Source organism: Erpetoichthys calabaricus, chromosome 8 (genome assembly GCF_900747795.2).
Source record: "Erpetoichthys calabaricus chromosome 8, fErpCal1.3, whole genome shotgun sequence".
Taxonomy (NCBI): Eukaryota; Metazoa; Chordata; class Cladistia; order Polypteriformes; family Polypteridae; genus Erpetoichthys; species Erpetoichthys calabaricus.
The window spans coordinates 44,965,363-44,989,782 of record NC_041401.2 but is presented as its reverse complement, the minus strand read 5'-3'; the positions used below and the strand labels follow the sequence as shown (position 1 = coordinate 44,989,782).

The 24,420-nt window shown below is 35.4% G+C and overlaps 1 protein-coding gene across 1 annotated transcript in view; it reads right to left on the bottom strand.

The window, feature by feature from the left end:
* Positions 1–24,420, bottom strand: part of thsd7ba (thrombospondin, type I, domain containing 7Ba) — a 1,117,993-nt gene that overhangs the window by 290,742 nt on the left and 802,831 nt on the right. The window contains exons 12-13 of the mRNA XM_051931000.1: positions 21,711–21,840; positions 19,369–19,472 (exon numbers count right to left, since the gene is read on the bottom strand). Of these exons, the coding sequence (XP_051786960.1) occupies positions 19,369–19,472; positions 21,711–21,840 (234 nt within the window). The remainder of the gene's footprint in view (positions 1–19,368; positions 19,473–21,710; positions 21,841–24,420) is intronic.

The window sequence follows — 24,420 nt, the reverse complement described above, 5'->3', positions numbered from 1 at the left end:
TAGCAAGGAGAAAGCAGAAAAGGAATTAAGAAAGCTGATCCTGACACTATTCTGAAACACAATAGTGAGTTGCATCCTGTCATGGCATGGCAAGGAGATATCACCTGCTGTCTGATTCACTTGTAATGATACGGGTATTATAATTATACATCCTTTTCATTACTCGAATGCTTTCTGTTTATGTTTTAATTACAGTAATAGACATGTATGTGGAAGAAATTAACTTTTTTTTTTCTTACTACCCTAAAGGAGACTGTTTAAAATCATACCCTTGGTATGACTTACTATGCTTATCCTGGACCACTTTCTAATACCATTCTAATACTTTCTAATACCATCCCCTGGGTTTATTATCTTATTACTTTAAGACTGCTGAAGATTATATTATATATTTTATGTTTATAGTTTGTTAATGATTATATATAATCATAGTTTGTTAATGATTATATTTTAGACATATAGTATTTAGACTATATTGGCAATAGATATCTCTACTTTTTAATCCAAAAACACAGCTGCGTGGGGGCTTGTTTCTGCTTTGGACATGCTCTGTCTCTAGGTATGTCAGAGGACTGAGACTTTGTGAAGTGGGGTCTAGCCTCACGTGGGGAGGAAAAATCTATCCTTTTAATTCTTATAATTATAACTACCAACGTAACAATTGGCTGCATGGCAATAACTCATCGGGAAATAGGAAATTAAGGATAAAGCTGTCTTACTTCCAGTTAAGACTATAAAATGATATCAAAAACTCAGAATCAATATCTCCATGATGGGACAGTTAACTTTGTGAGCTGGAATGTTAAAGGCCTGAATCACGAATTAAAGAGAAAGAAAGTACTCTCTCACCTAATGTGTTTAAACGCTAAAATAGTATTTTTACAGGAGACCCACTTACTAAGCAAGGATCAGTTCCGTCTGCAAAAGGACTGGGCTGGCCAAATGTTCCATTCTAGCTATACAAAGAAAACTAGAGGTGTGGGAATTCTCATACATAGAACAGTCCCATTTGTAGCATCAGATGTAGTATCTGATCCTGAAGGGAGATATGTGATGGTCATGGGCAACTTATTTAACTGTAAAATGATTTTGATAAATGTTTATGCACCGAATGTCGATGATAAGGAATTCATACAAAACGAATTTGCATCCATTCCCAATGTGAACACTCATAAAATTATAATGGCCGGGGAATTTAATTGTGTTTTAAATCCACTCTTAGATAGGACTCCTGTCACAGGGGGGATGACATCTAACACTGCAAAGATAATTACACAGTTCGTAACTGACCACAACTTATCAGACCCCTGGAGGTTTCTAAACCCAAACTAAAGAACATATTCTTTCTACTCACCAGTACATCATTACTACTCAAGAATAGATTATTTCTTTTTAGATAATAATTTCTTGCCTACGATTAAATCTTGCAAGAGCGATGCTATTGTTATTTCCGACCATGCACCTCTGATCTTGGAGCTAAAGTCACTATGCCCCACACACTCACCTCATAGATGCCATCTTAACCCGCTTCTATTAGCAGACAAGAACTGTACAGAATTTATATCCAAACAAATCAGTTTCTTCCTAGAGACAAACACATCCTCAGAGGTCTCTGTAGGAATACTCTGGGAAACTCTAAAAGCCTTCTTAAGAGGATAGATTATTTCATATCTTTCCCACAGGAATAAATTAGAAACCAAGAAAGTATCAGAACTAAAAAGTAAAATTACTGGAATAGATGAAGAACATGCCAGGCTTCCATGCGAGGCTCTACATAGGAAAAGACAGGCTCTGCATTCAGAACTCAACCTCTTGACAACTAAAGAAACTGAACAACTAATTTATAAATCCAGACATCATTACTATTAACACGGAGAGAAAGCTAATAAGCTTTTAACTCAACAAATCCACAAACAAGAAGTTCGCAATGCAATCCCAGTAATCACCAACACAAATGGAGACGAAATCATCGACCATAAAAACATAATGCACACATTTACAGACTACTATAAATCCTTATATTCTACTGAGTTTAAAGAAGACAACACACAATCTAATGCATTTCTGGATACATTACAGTTACCACAAATAGATACTTTTAGTGTGGAAGAACTGGATAAACCTCTGGCGCTATCAGAATTACTAGATGCTACAAAGTCACTTCAAGGCAGGAAAGCAGCAGGCCCTGATGGCTACCTTGTCGAATTTTATAAGAAATTCTCCACTCAGCTAGCTCCCCTCCTATTAGCAACATTTACGGAAGCTAGAGATAATCAAATTCTACCTCAAACTTTTCACCAAGCATTAATCACCGTCTTTCCTAAACAAAATAAGGACTTATTACAATGTGCATCATACAAACCAATTTCACTTCTGAACAATGATGTTAAGATACTCTCAAAAATCATAGCTAGAAGGATGGAGAAAGTGCTGCCTTCGGTAATATCACAAGATCAAACTGGATTTATCAAGGGTCAACACTTATCCTCCAATTTTCAATGCCTGTTTAATGTAATATACTCACCAACAAAGTCAAACACCACAGAAATAATATTATCATTGGATGTAGAAAAAGCATTTGACATGATTGAATGGAAATGCCTTTTCACTACATTAGAGAAATTTGGGCTTGGCCTGAACATTTGTGCATGGATGAAACTACTGTATACCAATCCAGAAGCTTCAGTTTGTATTAACAACATTTGTTCAGACTACTTTAAAGTAGAACGTGGTACCAGACAAGGATGCCCCTTGTCACCACTGCTACTTGCAGTCGCCATTGAACCACTGGCAGTTCACTGTCGAAATGCTGATCAGATAAATGGGATTATCAGAGAAGGACTGGAACAGAAAATTTCTCTATATGCAGATGATATGGTACAGTATATATCAGACCCACAAAATTCTGTGCCTGCAGTCTTAACAGCACTTACAGAATTTCAAAAGATCTCTGGTCTCAGAATTAATCTGAATAAAAGTGTACAGTAATCCCTCCTCCATCGCGGGGGTTGCGTTCCAGAGCCACCCACGAAATAAGAAAATCCGCGAAGTAGAAACCATATATTTATATGGTTATTTTTATATTGTCATGCTTGGGTCACAGATTTGCGCAGAAACACAGGAGGTTGTAGAGAGACAGGAACGTTATTCAAACACTGCAAACAAACATTTGTCTCTTTTTCAAAAGTTTAAACTGTGCTCCATGACAAGACAGAGATGACAGTTCAGTCTCACAATTAAAAGAATGCAAACATATCTTCCTCTTCAAAGGAGCAAACAAATCAATAGTGCTGTTTGGATTTTAAGTATGCGAAGCACCACGGCACAAAGCTGTTGAAGGCGGCAGCTCACACCCCCTCCGTCAGGAGCAGAGAGAGAGAGAGAGAGAGATAGAGAGAGACAGATAAAAAAATCAATACGTGCCCTTCGTGCTTTTAAGTATGCGAAGCACCGTTCAGCATGTCGTTTCAGGAAGCAGCTGCAGCTGCACAAAAGATAGCAACGTGAAGATAATCTTTCAGCATTTTTAGACGAGCGTCCGTATCGTCTAGGTGTGCCAACAGCCCCCCTGCTCACACCCCCCTACGTCAGCGCAAGAGAGAGAGAGAGAAAGTAAGTTGGGTAGCTTCTCAGCCATCTGCCAATAGCGTCCCTTGTATGAAATCAACTGGGCAAACCAACTGAGGAAGCATGTACCAGAAATTAAAAGACGCATTGTCCGCAAAAACCCGCGAAGCAGCGAAAAATCCACGATATATATTTAAATATGCTTACATATAAAATCCGCGATGGAGTGAAGCCGCGAAAGGCGAAGCGCAATATAGCGAGGGATTACTGTACTCTTTCCAGTGAATTCTCAAGCACACAATATCATATTGGACAGCTTTCCTTTTATTATCGTATATCAGTTCAAATATCTAGGGGTAAACATCACAAATAAACACAAAGCTCTTTATCAACAAAATTTTGCCGTCTGTATGGAAAAAATTAAGCAAGACTTGCATAGATGGTCAACCCTTCATCTCACTCTAGCTGGAAGAATTAACATTGTTAAGATGAAAATTCTTCCTAAGCTTCTTTTTTTATTGCAAAACATTCCAATATACATCAATAAATCATTTTTAAGCAATTAGATTCAACGATAACCTAATTTATTTGGAACTCAAAACATCCACGTATTCAAAGAGCGACCCTACCAAGACCTAAGGCAGAAGGTGGCATGGCTCTACCTAACTTTCAGTTTTATTACTGGGCAGCAAACATACAAGCTATAAAAACCTGGACACAAATAGATGAACATACACTGGCCTGGTCCGCAATAGAAGTAAAATCCTGCAGTACTTCTTTATATTCCCTGCTTTGTGCCCCAATAAATGCAAGGTATCGGCAATATACTAATAACCCAATTGTGCTTCACTCACTCAGAATATGGAACCAATGTAGAAAGCATTTTAAGATGGAGAAGCTTTTATCTGTGGCACCTCTGCAAGGGAACCACCTCTTTCAACCCTCGCAAACATATGCAGTTTTTAATATCTGGAAAAAATTTGGGATTAAATTGCTTACAGATCTTTATATAGACAACATCTTTACATCCTATGAACAATTACATCTCGAAATTTAACTTTCCAGCTACACATTTCTTTCACTATCTTCAAATTAGGAACTTTGTTAAACAGAACCTGCCTGATTTTCCTCATCTTGCACCCTCGTCCATGCTGGAAAAAATATTGCTAAGTTTCAAGGACTTAGACACCATCTCTGCAATATATAAAATTATTTTACAGTCACCTCCCTTTCAAAGAACCAAGAGGACAATGGGAAAAAGATCTCTTAATCAATATATCAGAAAGGGAGTGGAAAGCAGCAATGCAGAGAATTCACTCGAGCTCCATATGCGCAAAGCATGCAATTATTCAACTCAAAATTATATATCGAACACATCTGTCTCACCTAAAACTGTCCAAAATGTTTCCAGGGCAAGATCCAACCTGCAAATGCTGTAATCAAGTCCCAGCCTCACTGGGTCACATGTTTTGGGCCTGCGCCAAATTAACATCATTTTGGACCAAAATTTTTAAGTGCCTCTCAGACAGCCTTGGTGTCACAATTCCTCCTAACCCATTAACAGCTGTGTTTGGCACTCTTCCAGATGGGTTTAAATTGGAGAAGGACAAACAAACTGTGATTGCATTTACTACACTTTTGGCACACAGACTTATTTTGCTAAACTGTAAGAATCCTAACTCTCCTCTTTTAATTCAGTGGGTAACCGATGTTTTATACCAGGGGTCCTCAATCACAGTCCTGGAGGGCCGCAGTGGCTGCAGGTTTTTGTTCTAACTCGGTTGCTTAATTAGAAAGCAATTCTTGCCAATAATTCAATTTCATGGCTTGTTAGTGCTTTAACTCTGCTATGTCAGGTCATTCTCATATCCTAGACTTTCTTCCCCTTTCTAAGGATATCCTCCAAATGATTCGAAGGCTAAAATGGATGAGTAATTCTCAGTCCTTCACTTTTTTTTTCTTCACTTTCCTTCCAAGTATTTAATTAAACCCAATAGTACATGATAAATACACAAAGGTGTAAATGGTAACAAGCTAAATGGAGAAATGCTGGTTTCTTTTGTCATATGCATCTTATTGCTAATAAGGAGCAATTAAAAACCAAGACTACAGCTGTTTAAGACTAAGATAGGCACTAAGGGTTCAAAATCTTAACGAGCGAGACAACTAAAATGAAACAGAAGTGTTACTTGAGAAATAAGTGCTTCTTGTTAAGCAATTGGGATCGAACAAAAAGCTGCAGCCATAGGACCGTGATTGAGGACCCCTGTTTTATACTATTTGAAATTGGAAAAAATCAAATATTCAGTTAGAGGATCTGTACAGAATTTTTTCAAAACCTGGCAGGATATAATCAATAAATTTTTAGAATAAGCTCTTAAAGCACCAACAAAGTAATTATCTCCACATTTCTTTTTCTTCTCCATTCATCTCTACTGGCCTATTAAACTCATAAATTTAGGTATGTTTACAAGCCTTAAGTTTTACCCTGTTGGCCATGCTCTCTCTCTCAGGGGTGGGGGTCGACTTGTTTTTCAATCCTATTTTTTGCAAAAATTGATCGATTTGTATGAATGATTACAATAAAATTAATAATAATTAAAAAAAAACTTCCTAATGTTTGTGAGAAATTTACCCTTAGCAAGTTTCCAGCTGTGTCCTTGTGTTCTTGATGAACTCATTTTAAAATAACAGTCTCGATCCACTGTACTAATTCCCTTCATAATTTTAAACACTTTAATCATGTCACCTCTTAATCTATTTTTGTTAAAACTGTATAGGCTCAGCTCTTTTAGTCTTTCCTCATAATTCAACCCCTGTAGCCCTGAAATCAGCCTAGTTGCTCTTCTCTGGACCTTTTCTAGTGCTGCTATGTCTTTTTTGTAGCCTGGCGACCAAAATTGCCAACTAAGAAAAAAAAATCCAATATTTAAAAATTTAATTTTTCACCTTAAATAAAATATTCTTTTGTTTTTCATGTTATCCTTTTGTTGAACAGTCTGTACTAAAAATAGTTAAAGCATCTGAATTAAAAGCTTTTAAAAACAACTAAATATTTCAGTTAAGGTCAAAATTGAAATCCATTTTTTTGTACACCACTCTATACTTTCATTTGCATTGAATGAGTTTGAATTGTGAAATTGCAACGGCAAATTTAGAACACATGGAGGTTGCAGAGCAAACACGCTCTCTCTCGCCGCTACAAATGTAACGTTCTTTCTTAGCCAAATATGTACCTTACCTATGTGTATGTAAAGAATGCTGATTTGAAACATAAGCAGTAGTCAATGTGCATGCTGCCAGTTGAATAGTAAATAAACTACTCTTTTGGGTTCATATATTTGTAATTCTGACTCTGAAGGAGTCAGTGCCTCACCAGCTTTGAACGTCACCGCACGTCACGGCTTCAGTACTGGCAGCAGAAATCGACAACATGCAGTCTGCTGGCACCAGTGGCAGAGGATATTGTCTGTGCAACTGCATTACAGGCACTCGTCAATTGAATATTTTCACTGTGTGGCTATCTGCGCAATGGACTTCGTTGCAACATGAAAAAATCTCTCGAAATGCGTGCTTGTTTAAAGCTTAACAGCAATGTGCTTGCACAGACTGGTTTCTTGGTTTGAAACACTTGATCTTGCTGACCAAATTCATTAGGCCACTTAATCTGTTTGATCATTGATAGTCAAGCTGTGTTTAACAGCATTATGAACTGTGAGTATATTTAGTTGACTGAAACATAACTGGCATTGAAATATGTCAAGGCCAGCATTTGTGGTCTTGCAACAGAAAAAAAAAACCTAAAATTGTACTAATATTATGTAAAAAAAGCCAGAACTAAACAAAATAAAAAACTAAAATTTTAAAAACACAGAACTAAATAAAAATTGTTGACTCCACTGAAAACTAAAATGAAATAAAAATAAAAAATATTTATATAAAATAAAATAAAAACTAAAACTACAATTAATATCAGAACTGAAATATCACTGCAAGTTACTGGCCTATAGTTGCTTAGACCTGCCCTGTCACCCTTTTTATATAATGGGATGATATTTGCCATTTTCCAGTCCTTCGGAATCTCTCCAGTGCGCAGTGACTTCCTAAAAATATGTGTCAAGGGTTTATACGTATATGTACTTACTAGCCTCCTCAAGAACTCTTTTTTTTTTGGATTCTATAAGCAAATTTATTTTGAAGCAGTACCAATATATTAACTGGCTTGAAATCATTTACAACAGTGCAGCACAGACTGATGGGCTTTTACAAATATCAGGAAATTATAAAACAAGGTCACTACAGCCAAGTAAAGTACTGTACATTGGATGGGGGATCTAACTACAGTGATAAATCACGGAAAAAAACTAATAACTGGAAAAACTCAATGTTTCATTTATGAGGAAAAAAAACTAATACAACATAGAAACAGAATAATAAAACATTACAGATAACATATTGTGGTTTATCTGTTGAAAGTCAACTATAAACATCTGAAAAAATGATAAATATTAATATTCTACCAGTCTGCTATAAACGATTTAGAACAAGCATGTCAAACTCAAAGGCTAACACAGGCCAAATAAATGAGGTTCAAGTTTATGTGGGCCACAAAAAACAAAAACTTAAATTTTCATAAAAATGCAGGTTTATTTTGAAAAGTACATTATAAAAAAGAACTTGAATAACGATAAAATTTATGTTTTCTCCCTGACACTTGGCATCTCATCTCTGCTACTATCTTTCCTACTTCGGGGGAAATCTTGTTCGCAGTGATTACTTTCAAAACTGATCCAAGGTGAATGTCAGAAATTCTGGATCTGACAGAAGACTTATTTCCGTTTATAATTGTAAATAACTGCTCACACCGATAAGTAATTCCAAACATGGATATAATTTCATATGTGAATTTTCAGATATTTTCAAATCTGGCAGGTAAAAATTTGTAAAATCCAGGCACGCCAACTTCACTGAATTTTGCCTTCAAATCTAATCGCACCGGATCTCAATTACCTCCATTTGCAATTGATTAGGTACTGATTTAATATTTATTGAAAAAAAAAAAAAAAAAACTTGTCTTCCAAAAATTTCAAATCTACGAACCTTGTTTCAAATTCAAGACTTACAATTTACAATTTTTGTCTGCGTATTTTTGATACGATGCAGTTTCACTTAAACTTGATTTGTTCATGTTGCATGTCGGAAAGTGCGTTAAATCTTCATTTTTCAACTGCTTTTCCCAAAGAACTACTTTACATTTGAATGCCTTAACTTGGTCACACATGTTCGTAATGATCTGATCTTTTCCTTGCTGTTTTATATTTAAATCATACAACTGTTTCGCTATATCAGCCATGAAGGATAAATCTTGCAACCACACTGTGTCACAAAACAGGCTTGTGTCTTGATTTTTAGTTATTAAGAACTGACATATTTCTTCTTTCATATCATAGAATTGTTTAAGAATCTTGGAGCAGGATAGCCAACGTACGCCGGAATAGTAGGACAAACTGGAATATTCGCTGTCTAATTCACTTAAGAAAGCAGAGAACTGTCGCTGATATAAGCCTCGAGATTTTATGAAATTAATGATTTTTTTGAGAGATGTCGACACATTTTTCATGTTTATTACTTTTGCGCATAATACTTCTTGATGTATAATGCAATGCGTATGATAAAATATCATAAATTTCACTTTGTTTTTTTTTGTAGTAATGCCACGAAACCATAGAAGGAGCTCCATCTGTAGCTACAGAAGTTAATTTTGAGAGAGGTAGATTGTATTTTTGCAGAAGTTCAAATACAATTAAATATATCTTGTCCTGTACTAGTGTTATGCATTGGTACTAGTTCCAATAATTCCTCAAAAATGTTGAAATCCGTGTCACAAGCATGAAGAAACACAGCTAATTGAGCTACTTCCCCAATGTCCGTACTCTCGTCACAGGCAATGGAAAAGCTTCAAAACTAGAAGATTTTGCATTGATCTGAACACTTAAATTGTCAGCCAAATCCGTAATTCTTTCCGCAACTGTATTTCGAGACAAAGAGATTGTTTGAAAATCCTTCATATTTTCAGGACAAATAATTTCTGCAGCTTTAATTAGACATTCCTTAATGAAATCACCTTCATTAAAAGGTTTCAAGTGTTTAGCTATTAACTCCGACAAGATGTAGCTTGCATGCACTGCCGCTTCACTTTTTTGTGATACTTTACTGAACATGAACTGCTGTTTTTTCAGTCCCAACTTGAGCTCTTTCAACTTTTCTTGTCTCATTAATTGTTCGTAATTATCATATTTATTGATTTATTTTGTTCATAGTGACGATTAATGAGGTATAACTTTCGTACACTGATAACATTATTACATATTAAGCAGATTATTTTTTTTACTTCACAGCAAAAATAATCCAATTCCCACTTTTCTTGGAAATTTCGATGTTCGTCAACAAATTTTTGTTTATTACTACCACTTGGTTTCGATAGACACATGCTGAATACAAACAACTGATATAAATTAATAATCGTTAACATAAAATAATAGAATATTTTAATAAAAATTGATATTTTTTCTTGAACATCAACTTACCAGACACAAAATAACTGCACAAATTAATAGGCGTAACGTAAATAAACTTATTTTTCTTGTTCACCGAAAGCGAAATATTTCCTGTTACACACACCAAACAGTTCAAACAAGACTGACTACTGGACGTGGAAGTGGCGCTGGCATGTGATAGTAGGTATATAATCAACTGGTAGAAATAGTGGGAGAAATGGTTCGCCTGCATGTAAAGGAAATGCATGCAACACGGCTATATGTAGTAATGACTTTCATTGGCAAACATTTGACTGGGCCGCAAAAATATTTAGCCTGTGAGTTTGACACCCATGATTTAGAATAATTGTTCATATAGACTGTTGAAGGTTGCCTTTTTAAAATACTACCAAATTCCACATTTTACCAAGAAAACTGTATTTTTGAAATTTGAATTTGAAACCACCATATGAAGTAATATCTTAGGATGTTACCATGACTTATGGCTTAACAGTGTAAAAATGCAGAACAAACATGTTTTTACTTGTCTCAAAGTGTATGCATATAAAAAGGCACACAACTTAAATGTCTAGTGTCCTAAAAGAACCTTAATTAAATAAGTTTTATATTGGCAAAAACACTCTCCTTAAAATTACCCAGCATCCCCTGTGAACACTATATCAACAGATTAAGTCTTGCTAAAATTCTCCGTCTTTTTAAAAAGATTTCTCCTCTCTTTGCAATAAAGTTTACTCTTCTGTCAATTCTGGCAAAATCCACCTTTATTTTCACATCTAGTTTTCCATGTTTCATATTTCTTTGCAAATCACGCTTTTGCCGTTTAAGGTCATCTAAATGTTCCTGCCTTTCCTTCAGTGTTTTTTGAAGACTGAAAAGATTTTTCTCCAGACTCTTAACATGCTTCTTCTAACTGAGAACAGTTTACTGTAATGATGTGTTGTTCTTTTTTGCTGGAATTCCTTTAAACGAAGTTGATCCTCTTTATGTCTTAACTGTTTTTTCAAGAATTTCAAGCTGTTATTCTTCTTGTTTACAAACTTTTATCACATGATCAACACAAACCTCCAGAGCCTCATCTCCTGGACTCAATGATGCTTCACTTTGATTATTGAAATAATTAACTGCAAAGGCTCAGCTTAGTTGAACAATTTTGATCAAATCCCCTTTCAGTTTAAAGATGTCATTCTGAAGCTTCTCATTTTTTGCCATTAATAGCTCACCATACTGATGCTCATCCTTTAGTCCATAGACAATGATGCATAAAAAAATCAAGGGTGAAATATTGGTGATTATTTACAGTAATTACAGTACAATCCAATGTTCCGAAATCAAAAGGAAAAAGGTCTTCTTCTAGTAATATATTGTTCAGGAAGTTGTTCCCTGAAGCAATTATCAGTCACAAAAAATTAAGCCACAAAAAAAATTTACAAAAAGATCAAGTGTATGTACAAAAAGCACCCCAAAATCCAATCAAAATAAATACCTCAACCGAACCTTCTCAAAGACTAGATGATAGCTATAATAAGCAAAATGAAAAATATATTCAAAAAATGGGCACAAGCTATTAGTGACTATTGGACTCTGAAATACTTGCTCTCTCAAATCAGTCCAATGGAAGAAACACCCGAAAGATGACCCGTACAGGCAGGAAGTGCCTTTTATATTGGGGAGCATTACTTTCAGCCAGTCCCGTGTCATATTTCTTTCTTCCACCCTGCAAGGCCTATATTAAAATACATGGCGGCATTATGAGCACACCCAATATGTGCTTCAGTTTTAACTCGGGATGCCCTTTCCTAAAATAATGCATGCATTAAATTAACCCACCATACTTCTGATACTGCAGTGACAGGTAATTATGAAGATGCTTGTGCTTTGACCGGACAAAGTAAAGTCCAATAGGCCTTTCCTGAACCTGCATATGCCCAACACAATGTGGTCCTGCCATAACAAAATTCAAATATTCACGGAAGTGTATGGTGGCACTTCAACTATTTAAAAAAGTAAATGTCTTTATTGTTCTGAGTGTAAGTTGTTTTACACTAGTCTTAATTTTTTTTTCCTGGGCACTGAAATGCCTGTCAGGCACATTGCCACATACCTGAGATAGACAAAATGACACACTGGAAAGTGGGGGGCAATGTCAGAGTGAGAGGGTTAGACACATGCCGTCAAAGCACAGGCTTGGTGGGGGCGCTTTGTCCACTCAGACCCAGGTAAAAATTAAATATACAGTAATCCCTCCTCCATCGCGGGGGTTGCGTTCCAGAGCCACCCGCGAAATAGGAAAATCCGCGAAGTAGAAACCATATGTTTATATGGTTATTTTTAGAATGTCATGCTTGGGTCACAGATTTGCGCAGAAACACAGGAGGTTGTAGAGAGACAGGAACGTTATTCAAACACTGCAAACAAACATTTGTCTCTTTTTCAAAAGTTTAAACTGTGCTCCATGACAAGACAGAGATGACAGTTCTGTCTCACAATTAAAAGAATGCAAACATATCTTCCTTTTCAAAGGAGTGCAAAGCAAGCAGTCAAAAAAAAAAATCAATACGGCTTTTTGGCTTTTAAGTATGCGAAGCACCGCCGGTACAAAGCTGTTGAAGGCGGCAGCTCACACCCCCTCCGTCAGGAGCAGGAAGACAGAGAGAGAGAGATAGCGAGAGACAGATAAAAAAAATCAATACGTGCCCTTTGAGCTTTTAAGTATGCGAAGCTCTGTGCAGCATGTCCTTCAGGAAACAGCTGCACACAGCCCCCCTGCTCACACCCCCCTACGTCAGCGCAAGAGAGAGAGAGAGAGAGAGAGTAAGCTGGATAGCTTCTCAGCCATCTGCCAATAGCGTCCCTTGTATGAAATCAACTGGGCAAACCAACTGCATGTACCAGAAATTAAAAGACCCATTGTCCGCAGAAACCCGCGAAGCAGCGAAAAATCCGCGATATATATTTAAATATGCTTACATATAAAATCCGCGATGGAGTGAAGCCGCGAAAGGCGAAGCGCGATATAGCGAGGGATCACTGTATTTAGTTGTACTAAAAATATACTTTAATGTCAGAAAGTACATTTCTAACACATTATTGTTTTTGTGTGCTAAAAATAAGTGCAAAGAAAATATAATACAAATGTACTAATTAAAAATACATTGAGTACTTCAGTGTACAGAATCTAAATACAGTATGCTAATTTGCACTAATACTTAAATTGATATTAAGTGTACTCAGACGAAGTTTACTACCCCTAAAATATATAAAAATGTATTATTAGTGCATTACTTAATACCGTGCTATGCATGCTTTAAATATAAGTTCAATTTTGGTGTACTTTTATACACTATTATTAAGTTCATTTTAAGTGTATTTTACTGCACTTCTGAGATATAATATACAAAAAGTATACTATATTTGAGTTGTAAATACATTTGAAATATATGACATATATGTTTTCAATGTATTATCCTTGCATTTTGATTGAAGTATAAATATACTTCTTATATATTATAAGTGTATTAACAAGTCTCTAAAATGTGGATTCAAATATACTTCAAGTAGAAACAAAGTTACTTTATGAAAGTACACAAATAATAAAAAAGTGCACTTAAGCATATTTAAACACATCTTAATGGTGTCCCAAAATAGCACATTCAAGTACACTTAGTTGTATTTAAGTATATATTTAGTTACACTAATGATATTACATTAGCACACCTAGTACAAAATTAGTGCTTGAAAATAGCACACTTTTAACACAATAAGTGCACTTAAATTAAGTGTATTGTAGTGCACTTTTTTTTTAACTGGGGACATATTTGAGAGTGAAAGAATTGGTTAAAAAACATGGTAAAAACGTGGCAGATGGGGTTGAAAAACAGCTGAAATAACCGTATTGTTTTTTTAAAAAAGTAGCCCAAATAACCACAACCTGCAAAAGCCCATTTTTTTCCTTTGGCCGATGTCCAGTTAGGAGGGAAAACTGTGGACCTGGCAGCACTGGTCACAGGTGAAAACCCAATAAAAATACGGGTTTTGATGATTAGCCAAGGTTGTCTGCTTCCTAGTCTCGTTATCCTGACCTTTAATTAAACCTAATACTGGCAATACTCCAGCAAAGGTCAACAATGGCAGTGGCCCAGCTGTGTGATACAGTGGATCACAGAACAAGAGCATTTATTTATATAGCACATTTTCATACAAGATATGTAGTGATTTATAAGAAGTTAAAAAATACAAAGGATAAATAATTAGGTAAAATAAAATAAAAACATCACTTTAGTTTAGGTACTATAAAAATGCATCAATTACTCATTTACTGCTAAGTTACAAGACCTTAACAAACACTTCTTTGGGTCTTCATAACACTTGCAATGCATCAGTGGAGTGTTTATTCATCTCTGCAATGTGACCTATTAACAAAACATCACTTTGGTGAGGTCTGAGGTGGCTTAACTGAGACACATTTCTATTGATAGTACATATTTAGTATAAAAGCAGTGAATCCTTCATATTAACAACTAATTTTACCATCATGTCAATATGCCGCACAGCACAGAGATATAATAACCTATTTAGTGATGTTTTATAAGTATTATGAAGGGCAAAAGAAGCCTTTATTAAGGTCTTGTTACATAAGATGAGGTGAGTAATAGATATATTTTTGCTGTAACTTAAATAAAGTATTACTAAATAAAGAAAAATGTACATAATATAGAAAAAGTAAGTAATAGAAATAGTAAACTGTTTTCTTTTTTTAATCTCCAACAGTTATGACAATAAGTCCAATGGTATGGTTAGATGGCACAAACTAGTTAAAATAGCTAAAGCGCTAAAGTTATTACAGTTTGACACATAAAATGTTAGACATCATCAAAATTCCACCTTCTGTCAGGTTTTAATAGATGGCTGCATGCTATGGTGCCTTCAGCACAACTTAAAAGAAAACATATCATACTGAAACATTCATACAAGCATTGTGCTTGCTATTATTACCAATTTAACATTTTGAGCGCGAGGTACGAGATAAGTCATACCTCACTGAACCTGTCAAGGTGTGATGTATGATATAACTCGTATCTCAGTATACCGCCACTATAGACACAGCCAGCTTGCTGGTGAGCTTTGCTGCCACATCTCAGTTATCTACTATAGTATTGCCATCTAGTGGATTGCCATAAATTATTTTTTTTTACACATAACAGCTTCCGGAAAGTAGTGCTATAAAAAGACCGCCCATCGTTATGTTGTCGCAAAAAAGGTATAAAGCTGATGATGTTTTGGAACAACTAGATTTGTTGAAAGATGAGTATTTTACTGATAATGACACTGATTGAGATAGTGACAAAGAACTGGATGATGTAGAAGCTGCATGCTCTGGTACCGATGTGCCCCAAAGGTGTTTCTTCATCCCAAGGTGTCCGACTTGTTAAGACTGTCAGGACAGCAGTACATGAACATTCTGCCGTCCACTGAACACAGTCACCAACTACCAAATATGTTGTGTGCAACAAGCATGGACAGCACAAAGAAATACATTATATTTATGGCACATGTGCTTCTAAGCCTGCACTTTGTGAGGTGCCATGCTTCAATGACTCTCATTCAAATGTGTTATGGATGAAAATAAATGAACAGGTTCTTTGTATTTTTGACAGAATTACAGTTGATTGATAATTAAACTGTTGCTTTCTAATACAATAGATTTTTTACCGCTTTTTGATAGAGTTCATTATTTATCATATATGCCTAGACCTTTATTCTAGCGTCCTGGTAGTAAATTGCCCAGCGAGCAATGTGTTAAGCAACATGTCAGTGCTGTAGACAGAATGAAACTATATTGGAAAAATAAAGAAACAAGAGTTTGAGAATCTAATTGAAAACTATATATGTGAAGGTAACATTACCATACTGTAATCTGAAGTATATCTAAAATAGCACACTATGTCAGTGATAGTGACAACATTAGAAGAGGCCTAGCTCTAAGAGTTTTTCTTGTAGTGTTCAATTCAGTCTTGAATTTCTTTGAACTTTCTAATGAAGGTGTTTTTCTTGACATGTGTTGGTTTCCTCCCATAAAGTGTATGTAAAGCATAAAGTCATGATTCCCCACATTGATCTGCTGTCTTTTCTCCTGTGGACGTGTATGCTTTGACTGGTGGTCTGCTTACAGAGAGCTTCTCCTTAGCAACCGTGCATCGTCGGTATTTGTTTGAAATGAAAGTAACACCTGTCAAGAGTTATTTGTGTGACCTTAGATGGCTGGAGTTGAATCCCTGAGCCACAGATCTTGAGACAGCAAGGACAGGCAGTTCTGCTTTTAAGCAGCTTATGTAAATGTGGGTCCCACACACTCCTTCTCCTTCTGTTAATGTCTTCTTCTAAAGTGAATCATCAATCGTTACTGAGAATGGCAAGAACAAGAAATCTGTAGAATACGATCAGAAATGTGTATTGTATGAAAATGTGATGTTTTATTTTTATTTTCGTAACATTTCAGCTCTCAAGACTAGAAAATACAAGCTATGATTAATATTAAAAAGCATTTTTATGCTAAAAAATATAATGTAGTTTTAAGGTCACACAGCTATGGAAATGTATCTTCCTTTTTATTTTAATGTAACCTTTTCTTAAATGTATTTTTTCTGAACAAACCTTTCAGATCCCTTTCAGTATGGCAAAAACAATTCAAATGTAGTTTTCCATTCTGATTTTAAAACAGTCTGATCTTTTTTGTTTAAATTGTAAAATATGTCATAATGAATAATATTTAAAAAATCAGAAATTGAGTGTCTTTTGTTAAGAGAGACCAGCACGTCTTCAAACTAGTATGGATGGTAGAAATATCAGAAAGCCTTGGGCTACCTCACAATTTAAACTGATTTCCTTACTGAATGTAACTTGTATTGAATATTGTGGTTTTAAAGTATTGTACAATTTTTACTGTTCACCATCCCATGCCCTACTACTATTTCTGAGAGAAGTTTTTGAACAACTTTTTATCTACACATGAAGAGTATTGTTCTGTCTCAGTATGACACAGAGTAAGATTTTAACTCCTAGTTTAGGAACAGCAAGGACTATTACCTTTAGGAAGGATATTTTTACAGAACAAATTGTGCAAAAGATATGAACAAATATGTACAAAGACTGCAGCTTGGCTTTGAACATAATCAAATAACACAAGTTCTATGAAATAATCTGATATGAATGTACGTGAAAGTTAACATCTGATAAGTAAAAAATAAAAAAAACAAGCAGTGGGTGTGTACACTTGGATCGCTTTCTCTCAGTTGGGCACTTTTCTTTCTTTAGTCTTGCATACAGAACAAGTAGTCCAGGGTCACAATGTTCTCACATTTCTTCTTATGAGGTTTAAATAGCTAGCAGACACACTGTACACAGCACAAGGGCTCATTCAGTTCATAAGCTAACATGACAGATGTATTTGGAGACAGAACATAATAATTATATTAGTCTGACACGGGCAATAAATAATTGCCAAATTTCACTGCAATGATGGAAATTGGTAGACATAAAATAAGAAAGAAAAACTGAGATGGATGCTTGGCATGCTAACTAATAAAAGTACTGTATGCAATATTAGGAATAACAAGAATTCATGAAAAGTAACTTAAAATTGTGCTGAAATGACCACAAATAGGATGCACAAAAATGTTTAAAATACTATGGGCTTAAGGAAACAGTTGAAAGGTCAACAATGACAAAATCTGAGCTGGTACTTAGTGGTCATTCTGCTCCTCTACCTTGGGTATGATACAGGAGATCACAAAACAACAGTGTTTATATCTATAGCAGATTTCATACAAGGTATGAAGATATGAAGTGCTTTACAAGAAGTTAAGAGAAAAATTACAATTACAAAGGATACATAATTAAATAAAATGTAAGATAAATAAATAAAGGCAAGCTTACATAATTCAAACAGTAACATAAATTGCAGCGTCCTTAAATATGGACTAAATTGCTAAACTCAGTTTTTAAGTCTCGAATCATTATAACAATAAGGCCAATGCTACAATCAGATGGTCATACAGGAACTAGTTAAAGTTAATGTACATACTCTAAGGTTCTCACAACTTGCTACATAAAATGTTGAACATCATCAAATCTCCACTTGCTGTCAGCTTTTCCTTGAAGCCTGTATGCTACAATGCCTTCTCCATGACTTAAAAAAAAATAAAATCATACTGAAACATTCATACAAGTACATCTATCTCATTTAAAATTGTCCAAACTGTTTCCGGGGCAATATTCAACCTATGAACATTGCAATCGAGCTCTGGCCCCACTATGCCACGTGTTTTGGGTGTGCACCAAATTAGCATCATTTTGGACAAAAATCTTTGCCTTTGAGACAGCCTTGGTGTCACAATCCTTCCTAATCCACTAACAGCTGTGTTTGGTGGACTCCCAGATGGACTAAAAGTGGAGAAGGACAAACAAACTGTAATTGCCTTTACTTCACTACTAGCACATCGACTTATTTGACTTATGTTGCTCAACTGGAAGAATCCTAGCCCACCATTTTTAAGTCAGTGGGTAACTGATGTTATATACTATTTGAAATTGGAAAAAAATCAAATTCTCATTTAAAGGATCTGTTCAAACCTTATTTAAAATCTGGCAGAATCTAATCAATAACATTTTAGAATAAGCATTTATATTGGGGAAAAGGATTCTCTTCCCCTTTATCTTCTCTTAAAGTTTTACTATGGCTGTTGCTCTTCCTCTCTTTCTTTTTGGGGGTTGGGGGGTTTAATTGAATTTAGCTTTGTTAACTTTGACTTGATTCAATGGAATGTTACTTGCTTTTAATAAAATCAGTAAAAAAGAAACATGTTGATGTTGAACAGTTAATTCTTTTACTCTAGATTTTACTTATTTGTCTTTTCCTGATATTGTGTGCAATCTGTCCATACATAATTTGTGGTATTTCTTGGACTACTATTTTAATTTGTATTGTGCTCAACAGATTTTAATTTATTACTATATTGTATTCTTTAATTCCTCTTTAAAATGCCTGGTGATTATGTCATTTGAAATAAGGATTGATTAATAAATACTGTCAGTTTTGCTCAAACATGCATGAAACTGTTATTCTACATGAGAAATCTGCAGTTTATGAAACACACCTGCTATTGGTTCACAGGCTAAAAGATCCACCAAATTAAACACTATTACATACAGTATATAGACAGCAACATTTTTATTTCTATATCAGTACCTCTTGATTCTAATCCCAATCCACATGATTCACTGAGTCCTGTGATTCTGTGACGGACAGATTCTGGCACGATCATACATGTATTCCATTTTTGGGTCTTCCACCTAAAAAAAAAAATGATTACTGTATATGACATCTTTACAAAAGAGTAAATTGTTACATTAGCCTATTTTCTTTCATTTATTCTAAATTGAATATATTTTTCTTTGGGACTTATCTTTTTCTCGCTATTTGAAACCTAGAAGAAGTTAACACTTTCATTGTTTATCACAGTGCCATTTGACACGGGTGTCCATTACTAAGGACACATCCCTGGATGTTGCATCACATGTCATTATTACCATGCTGATATTTAAGCTGGCACCATGTTGAACTCATTGTCCAAGTTTGTGGATAACTACTAAAACCTGTGTTTTTTTTCTTTGTTTGTTCTTTCCGGTCTATCAAATTACAGTCGACCCTTGATATATGACCAGCCTGACATGCGAACAACTTGATTTACGACCAAAATTTTTGTTTTGATTTACGACCAACATCTTGCGTTACGACCTGAATGCGGTCACGTGTATCCGCTTGCGCGATTGTAAACAAACAGCCTAGAGCGTCTGTAAGCATCAGTCGGAGCCCAGATACATGTGTTTGTGGACGTAATTTCGGTCAGTGCAATGATTTATATCATTTTTTTCGATAATTGCTAAGGAAGGAAGAGAAGGTAACGAAGGTAAAGAAAGCCATCACAATCGAAACGAAGAAGGAAATTGTGCGGAAATATGAGAGTGGTGTTCATGTGACCGATCTCACTAATATGTACGAAATCCACCATGTCTACAATAACCACCTTCCATTTCATTCTTCTCCTCCTCCTACCTCCCTGCAGCCCAAAGATGTCAAATTAAATGGTGAGTACAGTATAAAATTGTTGTTTCTGGTAGGCTAGGCACTTTTTATAACTTTTTGGTTAGTACATTAGAAAAATTATTGGTATTTTGGTAAATTATGCACATTATACAACCCTTTTTTTATTATGAAAAGATTAAGTAAGTGTTGCTGTGGGAGGTTCGGAACGCATTATGGGTATTTCCATTATTTCTTATGGGAAAAATAGTCTTGACTTACAACCAACTTGAGTTACAACCAGCCCTCGCGAACAAATTGAGTTTGTAAGTCAAGGGTCCACTGTATTGGCTGTTAAGATTCACATATGCAAAAATGGCAAAACGTTGTGAGGCATTCAAAACAGAGCAAAATAGCAAGCCAGACTTCCCTCTAGCCTGCCCAGAAGGCTCACACCAATGTAAAACACTGTAATGGAAGATAACATCACTTTCTGAAATTAGGAGTCTAGCTGTGATCTGCTTAACAAAATTGAAGGAGTGCAGAAGCTGTTTGTTAATCATTTTTTAACCCATGTATACAGTTAACGTAAGAAGACAATTTTGTTTTATCAGAAAGCCATATTAAAATGTAAAGAAAGCAGATATTTTAAAGAACTTCTTAATTGTTTAAATTGTACATAGATAATTATATCTTGGGTGACAGATGGGAAGTAACCTCAAGTGGAAAACTGGTATAACAATTGTTTAGAAAAAAATTTCAGTCCAGCAATATTTGTTGAAAGTGTTATGGCAAAAACTACCTTCAGCTGAAAAGCAACTTCATTTTAAATGAAGAACTATTGTATATTCCAGTCTGCCATCACAAACTGCATTACTCTGTAAACTGTAGGCCACTAAGCTTATCATTAACAATGCACTTAAAGTCCTCATCCAATCAGGAAGCATTAAGTCTGTTAATGTTTATTAGTCATCCAATCTGAAGACTTACTTCCCTTACTCAAGCACTACTAATAAATAAGATAAAGCTGAGAGCACAGGTAGTCATTTCATTTATTCATTCATCTTCTCAGCCAAATTATTTCAATACCATTTTGGGGGAGACATAGCTTCTTTTAAAAGGATTCATAGAGTGCCACTCACTCCTACAGGGCCTGTTTAGAGTGGCCATGTTTTGGGTTGAGGAAGGAAACTGGAGTACCTGTGAAAACTCTTGAAGACGTAGGGATCACATGGAAGGCCACACACAGCATGACAACACTGGGATTTGAACCCAAGACCCTTGAGCAACACTAATCCATTTAAACAAGTGCTTGAGCCATCAAATAAGTTAATGACGTGATAACTGAAAACAACAACAACTACCCAAACAGGTATGTTTAAAGCATACTGACCTTGGCATAAATTAATGTGCTCAGTTGGTGACATAGAACATGGAGTACATCTGAAACGTCACCTCTGTGCTGGACACAGTTTTACATCACATAGAGTGTAGAAACCTCAAAGTACCTGTAAACTGGGCAGGGTGGGAGTGCTTCACATTCCCTCTCTTCATAAAGAGTGTCTGGACATTCTTCTCCTCCACTGGCAGGTCTTTGGATGATAATTCTATAGCGGAATTGCTTACTTGTTGAATTTGCTGGAGAGCAAGCACAATTGATTATGAGTTAATAGTAATCTTCATATTATGTAGCACATTTGACTGTGAAAGTACCTTATGACTTTTTACATTTAAAACACAAAGTTTAGGTAACCTTTTCTTGGTAACACAGTGTAATAGAGAGCAAAAAACTGGTAATGTCTAACATATTATGTGATAAATATTTTGTAGAATGTAGATTTATCAAACAGCCATAATTTTTATTTTTATTAAAAAAAGTTTAATGGGTCAGCTTTATAAACCAGTTCCTTCAGATACATTTACGATAAGGCAGTTGTTAACCCCAAGCTGATATACCAAAGCAAGAACTGACTGACCGGCACTGGACTGTGGAGTTGAAGGGTCTGCATCTACTGTATCTGTTTGCCACTGATTGCAAAAGAGTGTTTTGTTATAAGGTTAACCCTCACTGAGTTCAAAGCTGTTGCCATTATACTGTGACATCAGAAGCATGGATTTAGTAAGACAGGTAAAATTTATGAGCATCCGGATTAAATATCATAGTATTTAGTTTTAAAAATATTAGCACCCATTCCCTTCCAGGAAGACAGCCTGGGGGGATACAGGTGGCTGAGATGAAAAGACATGAACAGGTCTGTGCTGGCTGACAGTTCATTTGATAGGGGGTTTGAGTTATGGACTGGAATGAACCAAGGGAGTCCCTGCACTATTACATCCCATTGGTCTTTGAGGTACATTAAGGAACCAGACTGCTATAAATTTAGGCTAACAAAGAAGCCAAAATGTCTCTTTGCTGCTTCATTCAATCAGGAGGCCATATCAGAACAGAGACCAATCAACATACTAAGACAGAGAGGTACTTGATAGACTAAACACTAGATTAAACTGCTTATTATTCAGGTTGTATTATTTTGCCAATTTTTCTACTCTACTTGTGGCACAACTGGAAAATCCTGAATTAAATAACCTTCATTAAAAGTGTAACTTTTTCTCTTACCTCTTCTGGTACTATTTCTAATTGCCTTGGGTTATAGATGTAAAGAAAGAGGGAAGAATTTAACTACAATAGCAGTCAGTCCTGACAGTGACCAGGCTGGTAAGAGTAAACATACAAATGCTGTATTTGGGATTTGGGACATTCTATTAAAATCTATGTAGCAAAGAGTCAGAAGGGAAAATAGAATCACTTCAGGCCCTTCACATGACAAAACACACAATATGACGAAAACCAGTTAACTCAGTCACTGAAACAGAATTCAATACTCACTGAGTTGTACTTGCTGCCGATATTTATTATTTTTTCTAAAGTCTGCTTATTTATTTTCTATAAACTTGCCTAGATGAAAAATACGAATGTCTAAAGATTATCTTGACAGTAGTAAACTAAGGGTTTTCTATAATGTGACTTAGATAATATAATTTTAAATCAGGTCATATCACAGTCATGGCTATGGTGGTGAAAATAGATAACAGAATTTATGTTGTTTACACCGTGAGTGCTCTCAACCTACACAACCTTTCAGTTTTCTGACTGTGATTGAAATGGAACCCACTTTATCACATATTTAGACAAGGACATATACAGTAGTACAGAATAGCCCTAAAAACATGACTAGTTTACTCTATTATAACTCGACAAATGCCAGTGGTAGTCGAGTGAAATGCACTGATTGTTTCACAATGCGCAGAGATTTTGTGGGTTGAATGGTAAATGATCCTAAAGAAATTGCTGTTGATAATAGCATGAATGTATAAAGAAAATCCCTGCATCAGTAGAACATACAATGCAGCAAAGTTTAATTGAGAGCAACAATGAGCAAATCATAATAACTCTGAACTAATTACCTGTATACTTCCAAGAACTACAATACTGATTATCTTAGTCAAATAACAATGCAACACATCTCATATGCAACACATAGGATTCAAAAGAAATATTAAAATATGAATATTAAAATATGTTTAGTCCTTGATATCATTACATTTAGAAAGAAAGGGTTAGTATTACAGTGGGGTCTCCAACTCTGGTTCTGAAGTGTTACAGTGGCTGCAGGTTTTCATTCTAACCCTTTTCTTAATAAGTAACCAGTTTTAGCTGCCAAGTAACATGTTGTCCCTTCATTTTAAGTGACTTGTTTTAAGATTCAGTTCTCTTAATTTTTTCCTTAAATAACATCCAAACAGAAATGAGATAAGAAGTGAGCCAACAGATAACCGGCTAGGTCGTGGCCTCAAACAACCAATTTCATTCCAACCAGTTTTTTAATTAGAAAACAATTTTGTTTGATAATTAAATCCATTATTTAATTCCATGGCTTGTTGGGGCACTCATTCTGCCACATCAGACATTTCCCAAACTGTTGATTTTCTTTTTTCTAAGAGCACCATCAAAATGTTTTAGAGACCTCAGAAGATCGACATTATTGAGATCTTCACCTTTCTGTATCTTCAGATATTATATAATCAAAATAGCTGAGATGATCATACTGTATTTAGGCTCATTTTGTATCATGTTATTGTTTGGCTGATAAATAAGGAAAAAAGCTACAACTAAGGAGTATATGTCTTCGATAGCAAAATTAAGGCAAAAGAGTTAAC